The 20,792-nt window shown below is 38.9% G+C and overlaps 2 protein-coding genes across 2 annotated transcripts; one reads left to right on the forward strand and one right to left on the reverse strand.

Moving 5' to 3' along the window:
• Positions 1–1,285: 1,285 nt before the first annotated feature.
• On the reverse strand, positions 1,286–8,227 carry LOC306977256 (5-hydroxytryptamine receptor 3A-like). Its single transcript, XM_079575462.1, has 15 exons — positions 8,159–8,227; positions 7,821–7,990; positions 7,593–7,753; positions 7,293–7,503; positions 7,038–7,223; positions 6,687–6,898; positions 5,410–5,476; positions 5,143–5,306; positions 4,735–4,779; positions 4,558–4,664; positions 4,217–4,386; positions 3,843–4,006; positions 3,035–3,245; positions 2,742–2,951; positions 1,286–1,547 (listed from the first exon to the last, which is right to left on the reverse strand). Exons 2-15 carry the CDS (start codon positions 7,987–7,989, stop codon positions 1,291–1,293), a joined length of 2,334 nt encoding a protein of 777 aa, XP_079431588.1. The 5' UTR covers position 7,990; positions 8,159–8,227; the 3' UTR covers positions 1,286–1,290.
• Positions 8,228–18,177: 9,950 nt separating this feature from the next.
• Positions 18,178–19,753, forward strand: dynlt2b (dynein light chain Tctex-type 2B). Its single transcript, XM_079575287.1, has 5 exons — positions 18,178–18,321; positions 18,481–18,614; positions 18,981–19,050; positions 19,438–19,501; positions 19,569–19,753. Exons 1-5 carry the CDS (start codon positions 18,275–18,277, stop codon positions 19,614–19,616), a joined length of 363 nt encoding a protein of 120 aa, XP_079431413.1. The 5' UTR covers positions 18,178–18,274; the 3' UTR covers positions 19,617–19,753.
• The last annotated feature ends 1,039 nt before the right edge of the window (positions 19,754–20,792 follow it).

Below are 20,792 nucleotides of genomic sequence, written 5' to 3' on the forward strand. Positions count from 1 at the left end.
AATGTAAAATTCTGTCTGATGACATGTAGTAAGCCCATTCTGTGGTAGCCTATAGTTGTAGCTCTACTAAACCTATATTTATAACGCAACACGCCACAGAAAAAGCAGCAAATAAAGATATGCAAGAACTTAAAGGAGTGTTGTGCTGTGTGAACGTCTGTGGAAGCCCTCAGGGTATAACACAAGCTGTGCAAAAATATTTATTTTATCAACACACTCATTATCACTGATCAAACATTTTTTTATTCAGTCAAAAAGCTCTTTGATCGCTAGAACTAAAAAGTTGTACAATTGCTACAAGTATTTTTGTCTTTCAAGAATACAAGAATATAAGTTAATACACACCTAGTTGTGGTGATGTTTCAGTTTCAGTTTATTCGGTCAAAATTATAACAAAAGATTTACATTCAGTTAAGTATACTTCTTCATAACATAACATACAAAATGACCGAAAAAGGTATAGGCTGAAGCTAATGCTTATTTTGCCTACCCTTGTTTTTTTTAAACTTACAGCACGTGTTTTTGTTAACTTTCCGACATAGCATCAGACATTCAAAAGGCGGAAGTGGGTATTCAGTTGCTGCTAATTAGTTCGTAAGATTACTATTATTGAACTACAGTAAATTTCCCTTCTGAATCAATAAAGTTTGTCTAAGTCTACAATGGGAAGAAAAAGTAAGTGCACTATTTGGAATTTCTCACATTTTTGCAAAGAATTCAACTTTGGTTTAATCAATCCACAGTTTATTTTTCCAGTAGAGCAGCGGAGCATCCAAGAGCTCTTTCACAAACCAAAGTTGAACAGTTTGGGAGGAAAACACAACGTCATGTGTGCAGGAAAAATGGAGCAGCACATCAACATCAAAACACAGCGATCAGGATCAATCTAGGACCATTCCTCTTTACAAAACTGCTGCAGTTCAGTGAGATTCAGGGGGTGTACTTACTTATTCCACGCTCTACTGTGAATGTTTACATGTTAAGGCCCAAATGTTGAAATCTAAATGCTTGGGTGGGATTAGTTTAAGCAGACACTGTTTGATTTATCAGCCAGTTTATTTCACAGCACAATTAACATTTCCACATGAAATATCACCCGGGACATGTGATAGAAATACAGATACAGCTTAGCATCACCATTCATTGTGTCTACTTATAATGAATATAATGTATATATGCTGCCTACAATCCTCTACATATGGCAGTCTTGCTTACTTATGGTTGTCCTGTCTCAAAGTCTAGTCTTGCATATCACAATTAAAATGTGATATGCAAGATGAGCAATAAAGCTCATGCACCCCGGGCCCACATGATGACTATGGTGATGAAGCTGATTGATATGAACAGGGTGTAAGTGACAAAGACAAGGCGGTCGGTGATGTAGCCCATTTGAAACCACTCCTCTGAGGTCTCTTTGCTGCTGCGCTGCTGGTCCACCTGCTGGCGGATCAGGTGAAGGTCCCGGCCCAAGTCCCGCAGAGCCTCCAGGGTCTTGCTCCTGGGCAGGGCTGAGGTGTGCGGTGGGCGCTGGTCTTTACTCAGGGGTCCTACAGGGTGACATTTAAAGGTAGGTTTTAATTGTGGCTCTTTTGGTTTTTTACTGCACAGCCATTTAAAACCTCTTAACCCCCACCCAAACAGAGCACATTTTACAGTTTGGCCTTACCCAAATCTGAAAGCATCTTGAAGAAAAAAGGGGCAAAATAGCAATAAAAAAGACGAGAAAGTGAAAAAAAAAATGACAAAAATGTGACAAAAATGTGACGAAAAAGTTAAGAAAATGTGATGAAAATGTGACAACAATGTGAGGAAAAACATTAGTTTAGATGAGTTTTGTCAGTCTTAGCTTTCAAATGAGGCGTTATGATTGGCATTTAGATTTGGGTAAAGACGAACTGGAGAAAATCTGCGAAAAAAAGGACAAAAAAAATAACAAAAAAGTGACAAAAATGTGATGAAAAAGTGACAAAAAAATTATGAAAAAGTGACTAAAAAGTCATGAAAATGTAACAAAAATGTGACTAAAAAGTTAAGAAAATGTGATGAAATAGTGACAAAAATGTGACAAAAATGTTACAAAAATGTGATTAAAAAGTGACAAAAATGTGACAAAAATGTTACAAAAATGTGATTAAAAAGTGACAAAAATGTGACAAAAATGTGATTAAAAAGTGACAAAAAAGTGACAAAAATGTGACAAAAATGTGACAAAAATGTGATTAAAAAGTGACAAAAAAGTGACAAAAATGTGACAAAAATGTGACAAAAATGTGACGAAAAAGTGACAAAAATGTGTCGAAAGTGTAGAAAATGCAACAACAAAAAAAGCCACAAAAAAGTGACTAAAACGCAACAAAAAAGCAATGGAAAAACAGAAAAAACGTGAGGAAAAACATTAGTTTAGAGGAGTTTTGTCAGTCTTAGCTTTCAAATGAGGCGTTATGATAGACATTTAGATTTGGGTAAAGACGATGATAGGCATTTAGATTTGGGTAAAGACGATGATAGGCATTTAGATTTGGGGAAATCTGCTTGGTTAAGATGGGGTAAAGAGATAAAGCCTGCCCCACACTTTTGCTTTTGCAACAACGAGATACAAATCAATTGACACAGTTTTCACACAATGGCTGATAATGGCGGATTTTGAACAATACAACTTGATGATAAACTCACATTGTGGAATAAAAATCTCTCTGTATTGGTTTTCACCACATCAATACTGAGTGAGTCACCTATTGTACCTTGTGTGGCAGGATTTGAAATCACGGTGTCCTCTTTCTTTTTCGGCTTTGGGGGGAGCAACATCAGGGGTCCCAAGAACTGCAGAATGATCACTCTGAGAATCCAGGGCACCGGGGACTGATGAGCCGAGCCACACAGCAGGTTGGTGACAACGATTGTCTCCAGCAAACTGCCCACCATCAAAACCAGGCACATGGACAGGAACACATCTATAGCAGGATTGTTACATTAATCAACTTCGTATTGTTCCATAAAAGAATTACACGGAAAAAAAGAATTTAATGTTGCGCACTCATCAAAGGTATGGTGTTTCCTGTGACGGGCAGCAGGTTATTCATGATGAGCAGAAACCAGGTGTAACCCAAAATGAGAGTCATCTTGAAGAGAGACCTGTCCACGCTCTGAGGGGGCAGGAGGAAGCTAAAGAGGTCCACAATGATGAGGAAGCAGCTGGGCAGAAGGAGGTTCACCACGTACATGGTAGGACTGCGCCGCACGGTCACCTGTAGCAGAGTGGAGGCTTTTAACAGTATCTGAAACTGAGGACTCATTTGGTCTTCACTAAGTAAGGTGAGCTGAAATGTAATGTGCATTTAGTATCTATAGTTTCTATGTGACTTCATTGACGGCTGCTGCTCACTGGTTGGCACTGCACTGTCTGAAGCACTGTGTTCTCATATTACACACAAGATTTGTTTTTACATATTATCATAATGAACTGACTGATTGTGCTAACATTAATTGTGTATTATGGTATGAGTTACCAGTAGCTTCTGTCATTATGAAAATGTGAAGGCCACAAAATGTTTTATTTTTTTCTATTATTTACAGTAGTCAAGGCAACTGAAATGAACTGCTTAACTATGTGGCTCTGTACAGTGAGCTGTCATGGTCATTTCCCTCCCTTTTCAATTGATGTCAATAAACTATGAACAGAAAACAGTCATTGATCACAGTTCACAGTTTTTACAATTGTCTGCTCCTAATAAAGAAGTATGACCTGTTGACATATAGTCTACATTTAAAGCTCAAAGATCTCACAAACACTTAAATGTTGTATGAATAATGAATGCATAGTTTAGGGATATAGTGATGTTTACGTAGAAGCGGAGCTCTTGGTAAGAATCTCCCTCAAGGATTGCAAATTCAAATTTCTTCGCACTGAGTCCGATAAGCTGCCACTCGCCCATTGTAGTCATGACTTTTTTGGACAAATTGAATCTAAAATCATCCTCCCACGCGCTTTCAACTTGCAAATCAGTTGCTGGAAAAAAAGAACAAAAAAGAACAACATTTTAGTTCAAAACAAATCATTATATATATATATATATATATATATATATATATATATATATATATATATATATATATATATATACATATATATATATATATATATATATATATATATATATATATATATATATATATATATATACAGTATATATAAAAAAGGCTTTAAAACAGATCTCACTCCTGAGTTTGTAGGAGTTGAAGCTGAATGTGCAGTTTTGTGTGTCAAAGGGGAACATATAGATGTCCAGCTTGCAGGAGCTGACCACCTTCACTGGTTTATCATCCACCACTATTCCATTACTGTGCAAATACACATATGGGACGGGTGGGGCGTTGTTCTTCTCCATGCTGTGGTGTCGAAGAAAACATAAAGGTAAACAGATAAGAACATTTACACTTGCGCCATAGACGAAGAAGAAGAAGAAGAAGAAGAAGAAGAAGAAGAAGAAGAAGAAGAAGAAGAAGAAGAAGAAGAAGAAGAAGAAGAAGAAGAAGAAGAAGAAGAAGGCTGCTACTCACAATTCATTGATGACAACGTCTGGCTCCCACACATATTTTCTTGGGACAGTTATCCGCCGGGCACCGCACTGCTCCGGGTCCCAGGACACAAACTCGTTTTTCCAGACCTTTAAAAACACACTTGTCACCTTCACATTTTGACTACATGCCATACAGATCAGATAGTACTAGACTTACTAAATACTGCCAAATAAATGTAGTCAAGATCTGAGACTTTTCATCCTGGGAAAACATTCACACATTGTAATTTCCAAATGGTTATTCACATTACATTACTGCGATCTGATATTGTAGGTTATGTAAGTGACAGTACCAACAACTTCTACTGATATTCACTTCAGCACTTTAGACTTTAGCAGCACTTAAACCATTATCGTGTCAGGCGCTGGTACAGGAAGCAAATGTTTTCTTCCATGATATCCAGTTCACCTTCAATTGACTCAAATCATAACAACACCACCCAAGATAATTTGACGTGCTGAATCGAAACAAGAAGTCACTTCTTGGGCGAAGTTGTAATGATTAGAATTCATGCACAGAGTCAATTCCCAAGTATTTGTGTTGTGTTTTTTTAAATGGACTTACCACGCCCAAAATGCCAAACATGACAAATTCGACCTGGACCATGGTCGGTGTGGAGAGGTTTGACACTGGTCTGATGCTGCTGAGGTCGAAGACAGGAGTGAGGGCCTCAAGCAGAGCCAGGGTGGTGGGAGAGGAGCAGTTCAACATGACAGGTTCCCCGGGAGCTGGAGGAGAACAACAGCTTTGCTGATAAACGTTGGACTGTTGCAACGTGTCTGAGCGTTGTATTTTTTAGACATATTTTTTAATAGTTAAAGTTGAACTTACCACACGCAAACAGAGTGATGAAGATGAAGAGCACCCTAGAGCACTTGTTGCTTTTCTGCAGGCGGCACTAAAACATCAGCAGTGCGTAAAGTAAGTGTGCTTTAACATTTCAGTCGGAGGCCTTTTATAAAGTCTGGTTTATTATAATTAGCTATTATATATTTACCAGTATCTGCCTCCAAAACAAAATGCCAACTGATATTAAATGAACTTTTACACAATTTTTTTTCATGTGTTTATTTTCCACTCAAATAGTACAATGTCACACAAATATTTAGTCTGACGGTCCACGATTAAATGATCTTCTGAAATTAACTTCACTTTTTACTTGCGTATCTCACCAGACATATGTTTGAGTGTGTCTGGTGAGATAAGGTGTTTTCAGCTCTTACATTTCGCTTATCTAACTGTAACATAGCAGACAGCACAAAACCAACTATATCAGCAATAATTAATTATATGAAAAAAAATCAGTGCATAAATATATGTGTGTTATCCAACATAGAGGATCAAGAGGCTTCATACATACAGATGTTTAGCGTCTATAGAAACTTCAAGAAAAGACTGTTTTCATGTGACATCCTTGGAGGTTAAAGGTGCATTACACAACTTTTATGTGAAAAAAAAAGTCGATATTTGTGAGTTTTTTACCTTGTTGTGACCCTATGGATGTATGAGTGGTCAACATGGCGCCTTTATTTTCCATCACTGTGGTCTCAAGGATGCTCCAGGATCAGTTGTTTGGAAGGTTTTCACTGCTGGCGGACCCTCTCACCAGAAAACCTACTAAACAATTTATCCTGGAGCATTGTGGAGACCACCGTGATAAAAAAAAATAAAGGCGCCATGTTGCCCACTCACACAGCCGCTGAGTCACTACAAGGTCAAATACACACAAATGTCAACTTTTTTTTTTTTTTACCACATAAAAAGTTGCATAATGCACCTTTAAACAATAGCAAGAGGGCTATGGTGGCTAGCAGTTTAATGTTGCACTGTGAAAGCAATGGAAATGTGAGCTAATTTGTGTAATGCCTCAAAAACAACTTAAATTCAAAAGCTAATGTTACCTATTGTAGCAAGGACAAAAAAGAAAGGGATATAGAGCCTTGTATAGACCACAGGTCCCACAAAAGTAATCGATATGAACTCCATGTGACCCGTGCCCACATCTACTTGTTGTAAGAGTTGACCCATATTATGATGATGGTGACAAAGCTCACTAAGATGAAGAGGATGTAGAGGGCGAACAGCAGGCGGTCTATGATGAAACCCACCTGGACCCACTGCTGTGAACTCGTGCTCTCTCCCAGCTGCTGGTCCACATGGAGGCGCAGAGCCTGGAGGTCCCGGCCCAGGCTCCTCAGCTCCTGCAGGGCTGTGTCCTCTGACAGCTCCTCTTTGACAGCAGCTGCCCCATCCTGAGTTTTGGACACATGTGAGGGTCTATCGCCGTGCATCTGTCCCGCCACTGAAGTTAAAGGTATATCTATCAAACGAAGGAGGAGACAGATATGCTCAAATTGTGGAGCTGAGAGAAGTAAAAGAGTTACATGAGGATCAACGACTACAACTACAACAAAGCTATGAAAACACACTTTAGAAATGGACAGGAAAAAAGCATTTACCAGATTTTTTTGCGTCTTTATCCTTCCATGGCAGGCAGACAATGGTGCCAAAGAACTGCAGCACAAGTATGTGGACCCAATGTGGGACAGGGGAGAGCCGAGAGGAGCTGTGCAGCAAATCTGTGATCAGGATAGTCTCCACCAGACTGGCCACCATCAGAGCAAGGCACAGGGCGAAGAAGACATCTGAAACAGAGAGGAAATTAAAGGAAGTAAATCTAAGTTTGTCAACTTGTTAAGATTAATTTAAATTACTTATGAGTGGTATCGCATTTCCAGTGATAGGCAGAAGGTCGTTCATGATAAGCAGAAAGACGGTGTATCCCAAAATCAGGGTCATTTTAAAGGAAGATCGGTCCACGCTCTGAGGAGGCAGGAGGAAACTGAAAAGGTCCACGGTGATGAGGAAACAGCTGGGAAGGATCAGGTTTACCACATACAGTGTGGCCCTACGTTTCAGTCTTATCTGCATCAGCAAATGAAACACAGTCATGGTCGTGTAGTATAGCTACAGCTGTACTACTACAACTACTGCCCTTACAAGTTAGAACTTACATGAAAGGCCAGCTTATCAATGGACTCCTCGTCAGTGTTTGGGACCAAGTCGTGGTAGGTGATGTCTAAAAGCTCCCACTCTCCCATTGTAGTCATCACAGCCTTCGACTTCTGCGTGATCACCTCTACGGATCGACCCAGGACCATCTTTATGTCCTTTACTAATAAAATGGACAGAATGTCAACCAGTGAACCAATGCGTGAAACCAATCCAAGGCACGAGCTTACTTCGGTGGAGGTAGGAGTTAAAGGTGAGTGTGCAGTTCTGAATGTCAAAAGGGAATGTGTAGATATCCAGCTTGCAGGAGCTGACCACTTTGGCTGGTTGACCATCATTGATTTCCCCATTGCTATTAAGGTAGACATACGGTACGAACGGGGCTTTGTTTTCATCCATACTAAGAGACACAAGTTGAGACGTTACAGAGTCATTCTTTATACTGTATATACTGTACATAAAACAAAGAACAGTACATCAAACATAAATACTTCACATGCTTTAATTTGCCTACCTGCTATTGTTTACATGTTATGCTGCATGTTTAATAAAATGTACTGTCACTTACAATTCGTTGATGACTATATCGGGAACCCAGAATTTTTTCCTTGGAAGAGCGATTCTTGAGGTGCCACACTCATTGGGATCCCATGAAGCAAACTCATTGTTCCACCACTAAAACACAAAACTTTACTTTTCCCCCACGCAATTATTGATTCTAGTTTGGTTTTAGTTTAGGCAGAGTGTTTCTTACATATGTGATCCAGAGGTAAGTTTTCAGGAGTTGAGCTTTTTCATCCTAAGAAAAAGACAAAAAGCTAAATCAAGTAATAGTTAATGATACAAAAAAGGTAGATCACAATTCAGAATTTTATTCAACCTAGATCACGATTTCACCATGATTCAAGTGTATATCGCCTTCTAGAAGCAATCAGCTTCTTCTGAAAGTCAGTGTGATTGCTCAACCATCACTCACTCACAGCTTCACAAGGTCGGCCGGCAGAAGCAGTGAGCGGGGAAAGTGTATTTGGGCAAAGTGCTGCATTAAACATAAAAAACACTGAATCACATATGAAAAAAAGAAAAAAAAAGAAAGGAAAAATCAGATCAGATCAGCTTTCATTGTATTGAGCCCTAGAGTCAATTCAGAAAGTTTACAAAAAAAGTTCAAGTCTAGAACATTTACATTTATTTAATTTTTGGCAAGACTGTAATGAGTCTACGAATCATTTGATCCTGTATTGTTCCTTTTTGATGATCTAATTTTCAATCATTATTTTTACCAAAATGAATGGGACCTTTCCATAAGGCATTGTACATTATAGCAACAAGTGATTTAATAAAGACTATTTTCAGATTCAGGTCAAACTCACCACTCCCAGAATCCCATACATAGTAAAGTACATGGTGACATTGGTGGCGACGCTCATGCTCATGACGGGACGGACGGCGCTCAGGTTGAAGACTGACTCCAGAGCAGAGAGCAGGGCGGCCTGGGTCGGCTCGGAACAGGTCAAATTCACCCCACAGCAGGGAGCTGAGGGCACAAGAATCAATGGTACTATACGTTTTCTATGTATGTAATACACAGTTCTTAGAATTAAATAAGTTGTAATATTTTAAAGTTCTTTACAAGAAGCCAAATTGAGGCAGTTTGACAAGTTGAAATCAAATTGTTATAGGCTCCCTTTTTTAATGTCTTATACAATAGTTGAATTGTTAAGGTATGTGTATGTGGTTGTGTAGGTATTTTTCAAATGAGTAAATGTAATTCAAATTGTAGCCCAGTGGTTCCCAACCTTTTGTCCCACATACTCCTTTCAATTACAGCATTTCCTGATATGTTTTGGTTCTAGGGAACACTTGCCTATGCTGGTAACAGATGTGTAAAATTAGAGAGAGTTGTTTTTAAATCATTTGGTTAGAAAATTAAGTGTTAAGTGTGCTATAGTGTAAGGTTTTATAGTGACTCGGCCACAGTGTGTGATGTTACAATGTTTAATGTGTAATTTCTGATCAATAATGAAAACATACCAAGATACAGAAGCATGGTAAAAGCAACCACTGTCGCCTTGACTAAAATCAGTCCCTGTGAAGGAAAAAAACATAAGTAAAAATAATGACATTGAACATAATTCAATACCTCTCACCTTTTGTTCAATATCTTTAGATGCCATCTTTAAATGTTACTTTGGGCCGTCACTTGGTGTCAATACAAACACTCTAATCTCAGATTTGTTCTTCCGACTTGCTTCCCAAACGTGCAACTAAATTCAGAGTCGGCGATTGCCGTATTCATAGTACTAGCGTAATCTGAGCCTTTATCTGAGCAAATCCCAAGCAAATCATATGGGAATTTGAAAAACACGAAACAGCACGTTGTTGCATGTTGGTGGTTTGACAGTAAACAAAGATAAGCCACAGTCTGTCAGTGTGTGACTTTCTGCAAAGAAAAGAAACACCACAACGGCTCTGGAGTCACGCCTAAAGGTGTATGGAAAGATCTGGTTTGTATGAACTGAACAGGTGTGGTGGACATTACACAATGCACCGATTGGTCTATGTAATGTGTTATATTGTGATAGAATCAAGGTTTTTCAACAGAAAACATGGAGCAGGATGATGATTTTACTTTATTTGTAATGTCGATCTAAGGCTGAGCATTTAACAGCAGGTGTCTTCATAGACATTACAGATACAGAAAAACATAATAAAAATTACCATGTAATGCAGGCTTGTAAAGTGCAATACAAGTGCAAGGCATTATTATTTTTATTAACAAGAGTAATCTATTCCAGCACCTCAATAATTTATACAATAGAACATAGAATAGAAGTGGTTACTCGCACCGTGTCCCAACTACTTCACAACAGTCAACAATGCCCCTTTTAGGATACTGACTGATCAACTTTTTTCTTTTTAAAGCAAAAACAATTAAAGCACAGCTTGCAAGCTCATAAAACACCACATGTGTAGTACAATGGCTCTATTTGTTCTATCGTATTTACAATCAACGATGTGCATTAGCTGAGCCATCTGCATTCATATTACACACTCCAGCAATGCAGGCCTCACAGTGACTGGGCTCATGTGGGCTGTTCACATCCAAACCAACGTATGGCCTGGGCGGTCCGAAGTCCTCATGGTAGAACTTCTTCCTGATGTTTCTTAACAGACTGTCCATCAGGAGGTCTATGTTCTCTGGATCGATGACAGGGGTCTCCATTGGAGCATCGTTGCATTTCTTGCAGTTTTGCCGCATACGACGAACCTTTATAGTGCCTTGATGGGTTGTATTGTTGAGATGCATGTGGAAGACCACCATCACACGGTTGGAAGGCCAGGTGCGCCTGCATCTGCTGCATCTAAACCTTTGAAGGAGAAAGGATGATTTAAATAATTTATCTTATCTAATCGATTACATTTACAATGTCTTGTGAGCGTTTTCTTATCAATTAGACCAGTGTGTCACAGTTTCCACAGTTTGCCACATGATGTTAATGTGACGTGTCATGGCAGCTTGACTGGTTTTGAAAAACCAGTCTTTTGAAAAGACACGTCACAGTAACGTCATCAGCAAAAGAAGAAGGCCAAATTAACTTGTTTGGAATATTTATAATGTCTGTTTTCACTCAACTCAGAATGGCATTTTTATTCTTAATTATAAAGTTTCATTAATTCATAAGGCAACATAAGCAGTATGAAACTTGAGAAAAAAAGGCATAAATAAAAAAAAAAACTTTGACTTCAGTGCACCACCACAGTAACAAAACAAATCCCTGACAGATGACAATAACAAATAGCAAAGAGTGAGTGACAGTTTGTGTAGGCTATGTAAGAGGTTAGCTTACTAAATCTCCTAAGGCCACTGACCTTCCAACAATGTTCCGGATATACTGCTCCCAGCCTGCGTTGGGCTGGTTAGCTTCAATGCTGTCATCAAACTGCAGCGTCCAGTTGTCTCCTTGTGCATATTCTGCTGCCTTGTCCTGAAAAACCGGTGTCCACTCCATAGCATCAAAATCAGATCTACTTCACTTGACCAGAGAAAGAAGTAGGCTGACAGCTGATCTGAACTCAACTGCTATTTATCCCCACAGTGACTCATCATCATGTGAAGTTTTGTTTTGGAGAAAATGAAAGGAAGAAAATTGAGTGCTTAGGTTTCGTTTGTTATCTTTATATGGTGTAATCCACAACAGGAAAATGTGATGCAACACAGCATCATTGGTGGAAAGTAACAAAGTTCAAAGTACAAGTAAAAGTAAAAAGTACTTTACTTAAAGGAATATTTCAGGCTTTTTAACATAGGGCCTCATTTCTCAGTTATCCAGAGTGTTGTTGATTTCTGGAGATAGTTGTTTTTTTAAATTCATGCAGTCCTTATTTTTGAATAGTTTAGTGGTGCTAAGCTAGTGCTAGGCTAGCGCATGTCTATGGTAACTAGTAGCCTGCATTAAAAACAGTCTGAACCAAGCACAGTGCACCTGAGGCAAATCACCTAAAACACCAGACTACCGATATAAATGTGTGTGTTGACTGAATATTTTTTGAAATATAACCATTTTGCATTTAAAAGAGCTTATATTAGAGCAGCATCAGCTTCCTGGTTGTAAGCTACGCAGCGGCGGAGTGATCTGCTAGCTTACCGGATCTACAGTAGTTTGTTTACCTGCGGCCGGCATCACTCACATGGAATTCATAAAGGAGCTTTCTACAAATCAGATATGGCAACGTCTGGAGAACTACCCGATGATTTTGAACAGGTTTTTAATGCAGGCTACTAGTTACCATAGACATGTGCTAGCCTAGCACCACTAAACTCTTTAAATATAAGGACTGCAGGAATTCAAAATATATATCTCCAGAAATCAACAACACTCTGGATAACTAGGAAATTTAGGCTGTGTCAAAAATCCTGAAAAAATCCCTTTAGTTAAATGTTATGATGAATACTTTTTACTTTTACTTCATTACATTTTAGAGCCTGTAGGCCTATCCACTACATTTTTAAATTGGGTTAAAAGTAAAAGGATTTTCTTTTGAAAGTGACCTTTCTACAAAGAACTGGTTAGGCTCAACAACATAGTGTCCAAGTTAAGACGTTAAAGGAGAAAAAAAAATCCAAATGATCCATCACATTTCCCTTTAGCGTTGTTTTATCTCAACAGCTGTTTCATACATCAACCATATAATAGTACTGGACGACTAGCCTAGGATTGGTAGCGCGGTGGCTTATGGGATGGCATAGCTCCTAATCACCGGTGAGTTAGCATTAGAGGTCCCTATGCTTTAGTACATGCATAGTAGCACATCTGGTTTGGTTTGGTTTATATATATATGGACTGAATAATGGTATTGTGTATGTTCTCCTTATGTCAAGAGTGTGTATATGACGTCATATGTTCATGATATGGTACTAGATGCACTTACTGAGTAAAAGAGTTAGGCCTACATGAGGAGATGGGAAAAAATGTTGCTTTTTATTTTATTTTTACACAAGAATTTCAATACCACAAAGTAAAAGTATTTTATTTTGAAAGTGACCTTTCTACGATGAACTGGTTAGGCTCAACAACATAGTGTCCAAGTTAAGACATTAAAGGAGAAAAAGAAATCCAAATGATCCATCACATTTCCCTTTAGCGTTGTTTTTATAATTGATAATTATATCTTGTCATGTATTACTGTTGTGCCTTGTTTGTTTTTAATGCATGTTATTTTATTGTAAATGCTTTTTAATCCTGGACCCCAGGAAGACTAGCAACCACTAAGGAGCTAATGGGGTTCCTTAACAATAAACAATAAACAATAAACAATAAACAATAAACAATAAACAATAAACAATAAACAATAAACAATAAACAATAAATGTCTAAAACACTACAACAAAACTACTCATAATTCACAATTGGAATAGGAATTAACAATAGATACAGGGCATCTACCATGGCAGGCAGACAATGTAGCCAAAGAACTGCAGCACAAGTATGTGGACCCAACGTGGGACAGGGGAGAGCCGAGAGGAGCTGTGCAGCAAATCTGTGATCAGGATAGTCTCCACCAGACTGGCCACCATCAGAGCAAGGCACAGGGCGAAGAAGACATCTGAAACAGAGCGGAAATTAAAGGAAGTAAATCTAAGTTTGTCAACTTGTTAAGATTAATTTAAATTACTTATGAGTGGTATCGCATTTCCAGTGATAGGCAGAAGGTCGTTCATGATAAGCAGAAAGACGGTGTATCCCAAAATCAGGGTCATTTTAAAGGAAGATCGGTCCACGCTCTGAGGAGGCAGGAGGAAACTGAAAAGGTCCACGGGGATGAGGAAACTGCTGGGAAGGATCAGGTTCAGTCTTATCTGCATCAGCAAACGAAACACAGTCATGGTGGTGTAGTATATATATAGTATGTATAGTTACAGCTTAACAACTACAACTACTGCTCTTATGAGTTAGAATTTACATGAAAGGCCAGCTTATCAATGGACTCCCCGTCAGTGTTTGGGACCAAGTAGTGGAATAAAATGCACAGAATGTCAACCAATGAACCAATGCGTGCAATTCTGAATGTCAAAAGGGAATGTGTAGATATCCAGATTTGTTTTCATCCATACTAAGAGACACAAGTTGAGAAGTTACAGAGTCATTCTTTTGCATAAAAAAAGAACAGTACATCAAACATTAATACTTTACATGCTTTAAATTGCCTACCTGCTGTTGCCTAAAAGAATTATATGCTCAAAAAGGATCCTCCTTCAGTTTTACATAGCCATAATTGAGATCAATAATAGCACAAAACTCCAATGTATAATCAGCAAATCATCCAAAATCACTGGCCACACATTCCCATCCATAAAGACTCTGTACCAAAGACGCGTCACACAGTGAGCGCTGAAAACCACCTCCGACCAAACACACCCTGCTCACCACCTGTTCACACTCATGCCCTCTGGGAGGCACTACAGGTCTTTGAAAGCCAACTCAGTCACATTTAAGAACAGTGTTTCCCCTACTGCCATTAGTCACTAAACACATGTCTATGACTGTACCTATACAGTATGTGCTGTTTGTAATGTTGCATTTATCTGTATGTATGTGACTGACACAGGAGAGATAAATAAAATGATTCTGATTAAAACACATACTGTACATCATCTAAATAGCCTGGACAATTAAAACTTGTTTTTTTCTGAAATGATTCTGAGTATTTCCTGATAAGTGCTTTCGTGGCCCGTGGTTCATGCTGGTACCAGATGTGTAAAATTATAGAGAGTTGTTTTTAAATCATTTGGTTAGAAAATTAAGTGTTAAGTGTGGTGTAGTGTAAGGTTTTATAGTGAATCGGCCACAGTGTGTGATGTAATGTGTAATTTCTGATCAATAATGAAAACATACCAAGATACAGAAGCATGGTAAAAGCAACCACTGTCGCCTTGACTAAAATCAGTCCCTGTGAAGAAAAAAAAACATAAGTAAAAATAATGACATTGTACATAATTCAATACCTCTCACCTTTTGTTCAATATCTTTAGATGCCATCTTTAAATGTTACTTTGGGCAGTCACTTGGCGTCAATACAAACACTCTAATCTCCGATTTGTTCTTCCGACTTGCTTCCCAAACGTGCAACTAAATTCAGTCGGCGATTGCTGTATTCATAGTACTAGCGTAATCTGAGCCTTTATCTGAGCAAATCCCAAGCAAATCATATGGGAATTAGAAAAACACGAAACAGCACGTTGTTGCATGTTGGTGGTTTGACAGTAAACAAAGATCAGCCACAGTCTGTCAGTGTGTGACTTTCTGCAAAGAAAAGAAACACCACAACTGAACTGAACAGGTGTGGTGGACATTACACAATACACCGATTGGTCTATGTCAGTGGTTCTCAACCTTTTGGAGCCGCGACCCCCATTATAACAGTTAAAGGGGTTCGTGACCCCCCGCTCAGGTCACACCGTGAGGAATTGGATCATTAGCCTATATAATTCTTAAAAAACAAAGAAAAAAACAAATGGCTAAAATAAAATAAATCAAATAACGAACATATAATGGTAATGGCACTCTGGTAAAATAGCACACACAAGCGACAATAAAATATAATATATGCTAAAAAAAAGTATGTATATTTTATCTACATGATCTGGCGACCCCCCAAATTTGTCTCGTGACACTCTTGGGGGTCCCGACCCCCAGGTTGAGAACCACTGGTCTATGTAGTGTGTTATATTGTCATAGAATCAAGGTTATTCAACAGAAAACATGGAGCAGGATGATGATTTTGCCAACTTTATTTGTAATGTAAAGTTTGATGTATATGAAGACAGCAGGTGTCTTCATAGACATTACAGATACAGAAACATAATGAACAAATGAATGAACATAGAACAGGCCCTAAAATAGGCCATATTGCCTTTGCTCTGCCCAATCCCGTCAGATCTTGGAAGCTAAGCAGGAAGGGCCTGGTCGGTGCTTGGATGGGAGACCATCCTGGGTGAATGTAGTGTATGTGTGAGTGGTTGGTGGTGGACGGAGGGGCCAATGGCGCAGGCTGGTTGCCTCACTTCCGTCAGTCTGCCCTAGGGCAGCTGTGGCTACAGAAAGTCGCTTACCACCACGAGTATGTAGTGAATGAATGAATAATGACGACAATGTAGCGCTTTGAGAAACTTGGTAATACAGGCTTGTAAAGCGCATTATAATAGTAAGGCATTATTATTAGTAACAGGAGTGCTTACTCACCCCGTGTCCCAACTACTTCACAATAGTGAACAGTACCACTTTTCAAATGAGGACTGAGAAACTTCTTACATTTTAAAGCAAAAACTATTAAATCACAGCTTTTCAGCTGAAATAACACCACACATGAAGTACAATAGCTCTATTTGTTCTATTTATAATCTAAATCCACGAAGTGCATTAGTCAAGCCATCCACATCCTCAGTACAAACTCCAGCCATGCAGGCCTCACAGTGTGTGGGCTCATGTGGGCTTTTCACTTCCACACCAGCGTGTTGCCTGGACATTTCTCCGAAGTCCTCATGGTAGAAGTTCTTCCTGATGTATTTTAACAGACTGTCCATCAGGATTTCTAAGTTCACTGGATCGATGACAGGGGTCTCCATTGGAGCATTGTTGCATATCTTGCAGTTTTGCCGCATACGACGAACCTTTATAATGCCTTTATGGGTTGTATTGTTGAGCTGCATGTGGAAGACCACCTTCGTAAGGTTGGAAGGCCAGGTGCGCTTGCATCTGCTGCATCTAAACCTTTGAAGGAGAAAGGATAATTAAAATAATTAATCTTAACTAATTCATGACATTTATAATGACTGTTTTTTTTTTAATTAGAAAGTTTAATTAAAGCTTAAAAACACTGTATAAAACTTCAGTGGGAAAAGAAGATAGCTAAAATAAAAAAACAAAACATACACTTTTTTTTAAAACGGCAATGTCCAAGTTACTGATTCAGATCCACATTGTGACAAGTTACCTTCAGTTTACCATCACAGTCACAAAATCACAGCAAAGTTCATTATAGGACAGATTTCAGCAATAATTAAGAATAGCAACTGGACAATAAGTGATAGCTGGTGATAGTTTGTGTAGGCTCTGTAACAGGTTAGCTCATGCCTTGTCAAATCTCCTGCAAACTGACCTTCCAACAATGTTCCGGATATACTGCCTCCAGCCTGTGTTGGGTCGGTTAGGAACAATTTTTTTGTTAAACTGCAGTGTCCAGTTGTCTCCTTGTGCATATTCTGCTGCCTTGTCCTGAAAAACCGGTGTCCACTCCATGGCATCAAGTTTAGATCGACTTCTCTTGACCAGAGAAAGAAGTAGGCTGACAGCTGATCTCAACTCAACTGCTATTTATCCCCACAGTGACTCATCATCATGTGAAGTTTTGTTTTGGAGGAAAACGAAAGGCAGAAAATGGACTGCTTAGGTTTCGTTTGTTGTCTTTATATGGTGTAAAGGCTTATCTTATCTTAACCATTTACAACAGGCAAATGTAATGCATTTTCCTGTTAGTTGGGGACAGTATCTTCTTGTAGGCAATGGATGGGCTACATCTGATAAACAAATTCAGCCTCAGCAAGGATCATGCAACAGCTTGTTGAACGAAACTAGAGGAGAAACGAAACCAGCGCTGTAACGTGAACTACCAAACACTGACCCCTGCTGGGGTGATGATCTCATTCAGTTTGGTTTCGTGATGTGAAACTTTTCTAAACGTGGTCTGTAGCCGAATTAAGACTTTATTCATACGACTTATGTGGATGTGATGTGGAAGTAGTATGTGAAATAATGCAAATTATTATACATATAGTAAGCAGTCAATCAATAAAAGCCTCGTATTTCCACCTACAACAGGCACGGATGTATCTGTATGATGGGTCAGTGGTTCAGGCAGATGGGGTGAAGTGTCTTGCCCACGGGCATAACGACAGTGTGCACCTGCACCCTCTGCGCCACTGTCTGATAAATATATGTGTAATTATTAATAAGTTACTTTAAAATGTAATGACGTAAAAACTCATACTTTTATTTTGATGGAGAGCGGAAATTGGTCCGTTGCTATGGTAACAAACAACCTTTACGTGTTTTTAGCCGGGGCTAGCTTTAGCAACACCAGCCACACTGCCTCCCCGTTTAAAAAAAACTCCCTTTGACAAGTCATGGGGACTTCTGATACGTATCTTATCCGACCGAATCATCAGGACAAGTGAGTTTGATGATAATGATAATGATGATAAATGATGATAAATGATGATAACCATCATAATCCATCTGTTTGCGCTACGTTAATGTTCGTAGATAACAGGCAAATGTACTGTAGTCAGTGCATCTTAGAAAGTGTGTCTCAGTGTATATTCTATTTTAGGTTTAAGCCAGCATTGGTAAAAGAGTGCATACGTGAAATTGTGAAAGAGCAGCTCACGGGAGTGCGATATGACGCCGAAGAGGTTCAACAGCTGTCCCACACGCTGGCAGAGAGCATTAAAGACAGAGTCAAGCGTAAGTAACAATCAAGCTACGCTAGAATAGTAACCTTTTATTTTGCTATAAATGTTTTTAAATGACAATGTCTGAGTGTTTTTTTTTTTTTTTTGCTGCTTAACACTGTATTTCCTAGCAAATAAGTAAATAGGTGCCTAATTACTGTAAAACCGGCCTGTCAACGCCACATCAGCGCTACATCATCAAACAGTACAGATTTATAGCCAAAATATATATGCAGTCATAAACCTGCAAATAAACTCAACTGTATAATAGGCCTAGATGTTCAGATTTCAACTTGCCTTTGGTGTCACACACAGATTTGTTTTTATCTAAAATTTTTGATCTTGAATAATGGCTTACTTCCCATTATCCTTGTTACAGAGGCTGGATTTGACAGATACAAACTTGCAGTGCAAGTCGTCCTTGGTGAACAAAGAGGACAGGGAGTCAAGTAAGTAAATAAAATATTGAGCATTATACAACTTTTTATGTGAAAAAAGTTGTTTTTTGTGTGTATTTGACCGTATTGACCCAGCGGCTGTGTGAGTGTTTTTTGTAGGTTTTCTGGTGAGAGTGTCCGTCAGCAGTGAAAAACCTCCAAACAATTGATCCTGGAGCGCCCAACTTTTTTTTCCCTGCATGAAAAGTTGTACAATGCACCTTTAGAAATACTACTTATTCATCCTGAATTGGCACCTGCTTCTAAAAACATTGGGAAATGGATTCCGATGGATAGTCACTGCTCATTAAAATATGGAGTGGCTGGTGTTTGAATGGAAAGACTGGTAATCTCAGCATTTTTGTGTGCTATAAATCATAAATATATTATCTTTCATAGGATGTCCACCAGGTGCTTTTGGGACGCTGACACAGACAGTTATGCAGAGGATGTTTTTATCACCGTGAGTTGCAGTTCCATAAAGGTTAAGCCCATTTTTGAGTCAGATTATAATGGATTCTGTTTTTCAGGACAACCTGTTCTGTGTGGTGGTGGTGTTTGGGAGCTACTATTACTGACTGCTGCAGATTGAAAGAAGCATCTACACAAGTGGGACTTCTTTCATTTCAGCTTGAGTTCTGTGGAGCAAATGAGGACACTGAAACATATTTTTGTACCCAGAGTAACAGTGTTAAGTTGATTGCTGTTCAACGTAAACTGTTTTGTTGAACTTGTTGCTCAGCCTCACAACAGAAGCTTGTACTTTCCATTAATATAAGACTGTGGAGTGTGGACAACAGTGGTGTCCTTTCTCGTCATGTTTTTTTGATCCTTTGGAAGTGTAACAAATCAAAGTGAAACCACATAATAGCCCTTCGATCTGAGACATCTTCTTGTGTTACTGTATGTTCATGCACCAAATCAAATCAGGAATAGATGTTTCAGCACATATGAGCTAATGTCAAATTGCCGTCTCACAAAGGAGTCCAAAAGTGGCGACAATAATCAAAATTATGTCTTTGATATTAGTGACATAAAAGGACTTTCAGCCACGAGATAAATAGGTTTGTGAATCCAATTATTTCCATACATTTATAGATTCTTTCGCAAACGGTCTCTCCCTCATTGAGTTGTATAGACCCCTGCTCTCTAAATGAAATGACATTGTAGACTGTCATGACTACTCTTCTGATAGATTGGATAGAAAAAAAAAGAAGGTATTCAATGTTAGCCATCATTTTCTAAGGCACTCAAATCCTAATTGCTTTGAATTCAGTGCATGTCTACTGAGGCTCTCCATCGCTCTACTGTAAGAAAGGCTGCATATTGATCGGCCGCTTCATATTTTAAAGCACATAAGTTTCATCCATCCATCCATCCATCCATCCATCCATCCATCCATCCATCCATCCATCCATCCATCCATCCATCCATCCATCCATCCATCCATCCATCCATCCATCCATCCATCCATCCATCCATCCATCCATCCATCCATCCATCCATCCATCCATCCATCCATCCATCCATCCATCCATCCATCCATCCATCCAATATATTTTTATATTGTATTTGAACACATGATGTGAAAATCATCATTGTTAATCTCAGCAAGCCGTGAATGTTTCCCCCGCCATTCGTTTTGGCACCCCTGCCCCTAAAATAGTCTCCTATGTGTGCATGTATATGAAGCCTATGATGAGCCTATTGAAAGCAGTTGAAGCTTGCCTAAGTAAATGAAGCAAATCCCTCAC

Source organism: Gobius niger (assembly GCF_951799975.1).
Source record: "Gobius niger genome assembly, chromosome: 17".
Lineage (NCBI taxonomy): Eukaryota > Metazoa > Chordata > Actinopteri > Gobiiformes > Gobiidae > Gobius > Gobius niger.

Bases quoted from the DNA above. Each gene is read 5' to 3' on its own strand.
- dynlt2b (XM_079575287.1), top strand. From the start codon at position 18,275: ATGGGGACTTCTGATACGTATCTTATCCGACCGAATCATCAGGACAA. The intron at 18,615-18,980 runs GTAAGTAACAAT...TCCTTGTTACAG, and splicing joins CATTAAAGACAGAGTCAAGC to AGGCTGGATTTGACAGATAC. The intron at 19,502-19,568 runs GTGAGTTGCAGT...TCTGTTTTTCAG, and splicing joins CAGAGGATGTTTTTATCACC to GACAACCTGTTCTGTGTGGT.
- LOC306977256 (XM_079575462.1), bottom strand. From the start codon at position 7,989: ATGGATGAAAACAAAGCCCCGTTCGTACCGTATGTCTACCTTAATAGC. The intron at 5,477-6,686 runs GTGGGTTTCATC...CTGATGTTTTAG, and splicing joins GTTCACAGCAGTGGGTCCAG to TGCCGCCTGCAGAAAAGCAA. The intron at 4,007-4,216 runs GTGAGATCTGTT...CTTTTTTTCCAG, and splicing joins CAACTCCTACAAACTCAGGA to CAACTGATTTGCAAGTTGAA.